General features: G+C 33.3%; 1 protein-coding gene across 2 annotated transcripts; it reads right to left on the bottom strand.

Annotated features, from left to right (window-relative positions):
• Positions 1–1,457: 1,457 nt before the first annotated feature.
• LOC110415047 (nucleolar essential protein-like protein) lies at positions 1,458–4,761 on the bottom strand. 2 transcript variants are annotated; one of them, XM_021426521.1, is made up of 8 exons: positions 4,631–4,761; positions 4,125–4,449; positions 3,651–3,743; positions 3,338–3,482; positions 3,143–3,253; positions 2,966–3,048; positions 2,824–2,881; positions 1,458–2,181 (listed from the first exon to the last, which is right to left on the bottom strand). In XM_021426521.1, the coding sequence occupies exons 2-8, from the start codon at positions 4,407–4,409 to the stop codon at positions 2,102–2,104; spliced, it is 855 nt and encodes a 284-aa protein (XP_021282196.1). In that variant the 5' UTR covers positions 4,410–4,449; positions 4,631–4,761; the 3' UTR covers positions 1,458–2,101. The 2 variants fall into 2 exon arrangements, with proteins under 2 accessions (XP_021282196.1, XP_021282197.1); XM_021426522.1 differs by lacking the exon at positions 4,631–4,761 and having other exon boundaries at positions 4,125–4,605.
• Between the last annotated feature and the right edge of the window lie 363 nt (positions 4,762–5,124).

The following is a 5,124-nucleotide window of genomic DNA, read 5'->3' as shown; positions in this document are numbered from 1 at the left end:
CATGTGATTTTTCAGATTTATAAGTTTCACCTAAATTGAAGACTTCGTATATTTTCACAAAAACACCATATATTGAAACAAAAAATTTGTATTAAGAAACATGAAATAGTTGTTTTTCCTTGAAGTTTACACAGTTTATAACTTCTTCCCACATCTAAAACATTGTTATTTCGTAAAAAATCTATTAAAAGAATAAGTATGCACTAGAAAAACCTATTATATGAAACCACTCCTTTTGGACAAAACCCTATCAGTGTAGAAATTTTGCATTGTAAACAAGGAATACCTGCTTTCCTTTCATACAAAACCACTAATTCCTTCTGCCATTATATGGTTACAAGTTTGGCCTACAAGAAACATTTTGTTACCATCAAGAAAAACCAATCATACTAGAGATTGTTTATTAAGAAACGCGATGTGGATATTTTTGTTTCACATAAAATCAAGTTATCTTTTTTATTTGAAATGTTTATATATTTATCCACATCAAACACTTTGTTATTGTCGTGTAAATCTTGTCAAAATTAAATAATTATGTTGAAAAACACGAAATAAATGTTTTTCAATAACATAAAACCACTATAAAGAAGTGGTTTTACATATTCATAAGTTCATTCCGCAATAAAAGATTTGATGACTATTGTGAAAACCTATCCAAATAGTTAGTTTTCATTGCAAAACATATTATAGATGTTTTTCTTCTCACAAAATCAAGTATTCCTTGTGATTTTTCTTGTTCGTAAGTTCTTCACACATCAAACAATTTGTTATTTTCATGAAAAATCTGTTAAAACAAGAAATTTCACAAATATATGATTTTATTTCGCACAAAATCAAGCATTTGTTATAATTTTAACAAATTTATGCCAAGAATTCATTTAGATTTTTAAACTAAAAGTTAGAAATCAAAACTTCTTTAGAAATTGACAAGAAGCCATTGAGTATTTGATTAGATTTTTTTTTCAAATTTCCATTATCCATAAATGATTTATAAAATTATATTACTATTCCATTTTTGTTATAGCTTCTTTCTCCATCATTAGTGGCGCTGGTCTGTTAACAATTTGTGAACTTTCAATATCTAGCATAAGGCACATGCATTTATGTACGTCTAATTGTATTTGATTTCATATAAATTATTTAAAAAATTTGATTTGCTGGTAAATTTGACTTATTACGAACCTTAAAAGCAAAAATTTACTCTACTATTAACTTTTTGGGTTTCATTAATTAGTTGTTTTAAAAAATATTAAAAAATATTTTTGCAAATATATTTCCCAAAATAGTTTTTAGTACCACTAAATTCTTTTTAGCATTCTCACACAAATACCATCGAACAACTTTCTAGATTGATTGTGCACCAGGTTTGCTAATGGAAATTGCAACTCCACTTTACAGCATTCCCTGAATAACTTCACTTAAATGCTACTTGTAAAGCTCCAAGCAAGACAACAGGATGAATAACAGATCACTCTATTTTGGAGCCAAACAGGTTCGATGGCTCAGTAGATGAACCTAAACCCGGTTCGACCTGAAAAGAGTGTTCAACTTGATGGGTTTAGCAGTAACCAGCAAGTACTTGTTAACATAAAACCTCTACGAGTTCAGACTTAATTATATTGGTCTTGATTGATATTAATATATATCAGACCAAAAAGTCCCAGTATTTTTACTGTGCTTTAACCAAGCAAAATAAGCTCAAAGCTTCAAATTTTGCCGATTCAAGCTTGAACATACACGGGGAAGCTCAACTCATGCTGGTGAGAACTTGGACAACATTCAGAGGGAATCAACCCAAGCTTGAACATACAATCACTTGATTCAGCTTCACCCGTAAGAAGCCAATCCTAAAATTTCCGTCAAACAATTTATCTTTAATACTTGCATCTCACAAATTCTCTTAACAGGTAACTCCATTCATCCACAGAAGCCCTCATATTGATAAGGCTAGCATATCACCTAAATCAAAAGGCAAATTCCCTCGAACTACTGTATTTTAAACATAAATAAATGTATAACATAATGAATAAGCTGAACACTGATATTTTTTACCCAAAATTTCTTGGTGTCGCACTACCATTGAGACGGAGACATACAAGGTTTACAATACATTCCACTTTTCTGCCAAAGCTTCGGTAATCCTTGCAATGCACATTGCAGCACTTAGGGGATAACCAGAAACTGCAAGAAGTGGGGGAAATTTAATAATAATAATAATAATAACAATAATAATGCTTAAGCAACATTTGTTTAGCCTAGATGAACACTACCATTGACAAGAAAATAGCCAAATCCAAGAAAAAGCAAATGTGTGGCAATCCAAATAATATACACACACATGTATAAAAGCACACAGGGAGGATATACCCCTTCTTTGAAACTCAAGACTGAGATTCTCTTCCTTTTAAAGGAATGTAAAGATATGCCATCTAAGACAATGATGTACGTCTTGTCCCTTGAAGCATGTTCTGCCTATAAGGAATGACAAGAATAAAATCTCATTCTTGTACTAGTCTTGAGTCTTGTAATAAGTCCAAAGCACCCATCTCCAACCCCACACCACCTACTCCAGAACTCTTCAGGAAAACAGAATCTACCGTGCAAAGAACATCTATTTGTGTTTCCTCTCCATGCTTATCAGTGAGCATATCCTTCATCTTCTACTGATATTTTATCCTTAATTAGTCCCATTTCCTTGGCTTACTCCCAGTGTATTTCTACATGATTCGATTGTTCTTATGGGATGAAAGGCTTATGAATCATCATCTTTAAAATTCCATAACACAATCTGACAAAAAAACACACAGAGAATGTGGAACTTACTTGCTATAAAATCATCTACATACTCTGTCCCTATTTTCCCATGGGCCATCGCACCCACCTGAAAATGCAGAGAGATAGGATAAGGAAGCAAATTATAAAGAGTGAACAGAAAGAAAAGAATCCTATGTCACACAGGACTTACCACAAAAACAAGATTCACATCATCATCAACAGCATCTACATATTTACTCATTTTAACCAATTTCTCTGAGCTATATGAGAAGCCTGATGTGCAAAAAAAAAAAAAAACTTGAGTTCTGGCAACAAGAAGTTTCTATTGACATAATACTAGAGTAACAATAACCAAAGTCAAACCCACCTATTTTGCGAGAGTTGACAGGAAAATACTGGGTTACAGGATTCTTTATCAGTCGTAAAAGACTCTCACGCTTACCAACAGCAGTTATTTTATGTTGTTGTAACAGCTGTACTGCATGATTGTCGAATAGGCCATTAGCGTTTAAAAGTTTTAAAATGTAGTGCAAGAGTCATAATCTCAGCATGATAAACTTACACATGATACCGGAGAACCGCTTATATGTCCTTGGAATTCGAACATGAGGTTTAACTTCAAAAAGTACACCTTTCTCTGTTTTAACATACACAGCTTGCAATCTCCCAGCCTTATTGATCGGGCTGTCTAAAATCGCTAAAAGAGCCTGTGGGAGAAATGGCGCACTTCGCAGTTAGCGAGCAGGAGATAAATCATCCATTAAGAATTTTACACCAAGCCTCTAAACCAGAATGGCAGTAAAATTTTTTTTATCATGTTTTGACAAAAGAAGTATAACAATAGGCATAAATAGAACAAAAAATTGGAAAATAACCTGATGTGCAATGTCAGGTCTGCAATAGGCAGGATTCTTCTTATTTTTCCGCAAGAAATTGGCATGATCATCGGAGTTCAAGAGTTGGAAACTCTGTAATTTAAAACAGGTCAAAATTGAATGTTGGATTTCAGCAAACTTAATCTCCATACTTTTATTAAATGGGGAGTTGTGAACAATCATTAACAATGTGATCAACCATTAAATTAGGTGACATAGCATGATCTTGGTCAAGTGGTATGACACACAAACTCTTTAGCCAACAGGCTAAATATTTTGGGGCCTAAAAGTCTTAGTTTTTTTTTGGCCAACTGGGTACATATTGAGTTTTCTTTTTTAATTATAAATAATAATAATAATAATCAGCAAAGAAAAAAACAAAATAATTATTTGAGACGTACAGAAGAGTTCACATGACAAAGATAATACCACATTATATACACAAAAAAGAAAAAAAAAAGAAATTCCATATACCTTTCCAACTTTAGCAACTTCCAAAGAAGCCTTCTCTAGAACAAAAATGACCCCAGCTTTTTTAGTATTTTGATCACTGGGGGCAATTGGGATTCCCACAAGTTCATGTGCTCCGGATTCATCTTCTTCCTCTTCTTCATCTGGGGCTTCTCCCTTGGGTTTTTCAATAGAACCTCGGTTTGCTGATTCTTTCTCTTCTACTTCTACTTCTTCATCTTCTTCTCTATCATATTTCTCCTCTCTCGTCTTCCGCTTCTTCCCCTTTATAGCATAAGGCCGTACCATTTTTGTTGACTCAAATATTATTTATCCCGTAAGCCAATAACTTTCCGACAAAAACAAAACAGAAAGACAGTAGCACAGCAATATAACACTACATCAGATTACGACTAAACTTTCAAGAAGCACAGTTAATTTTCCATTCTAATATTTTGACATGACAACAGAGAAAGTAATTGGTACTTAGAACATATACTATTTTCAGTACCAAAAGAGAAGGAGAGTACCTTTGGGTGCAGCGGCGAAAAGAAGACAGAGACGCCGAATAAGCTGGAGAGTGGAGAGGCAGAGGTAGGATGAGATTGTATAGGGCAAAGTCAGAGAGTGCTTATGGTTAACGGGCTTCGGTTAAGTTTGCTTCACGGCCCACCCAAAAGGGTTGGTGCGGATGCAGCACCGCCTCATTCGCGCAGTTCGTAACCCAAGTAAATACTTATTGAGGGTTAAATTCTATCTATAGTCTTAATCTTTTAGGTTGAATTTACCCCTTTGTTAGTATATCGTATAGTCCCTCCCGCCCATATTCTATTTCTATTTGGTTTTCTCATGGAGTTTAAGAAGTAAAAATTTTGATGTTAGTTAATATTTTATATTAAAATTTTAAAACCTTTTACAAATTGATGTTTCATAATCATTTAATCCAAAAAATTAAAAAAAATCATGAAAAGATAATTCTGAAATATAGAAATTTGCAAAAAGAAAAGTGTTAATGTTCAAAATA

This window comes from Theobroma umbraticum, unplaced genomic scaffold, assembly GCF_002168275.2.
Source record: "Theobroma umbraticum cultivar Fairchild unplaced genomic scaffold, ASM216827v3 scaffold_147.0, whole genome shotgun sequence".
In the NCBI taxonomy this organism is placed as follows: Eukaryota; Viridiplantae; Streptophyta; class Magnoliopsida; order Malvales; family Malvaceae; genus Theobroma; species Theobroma umbraticum.
Note: the sequence above shows the minus strand (reverse complement) of the source record. Positions and strands in the feature narration are given on the sequence as shown.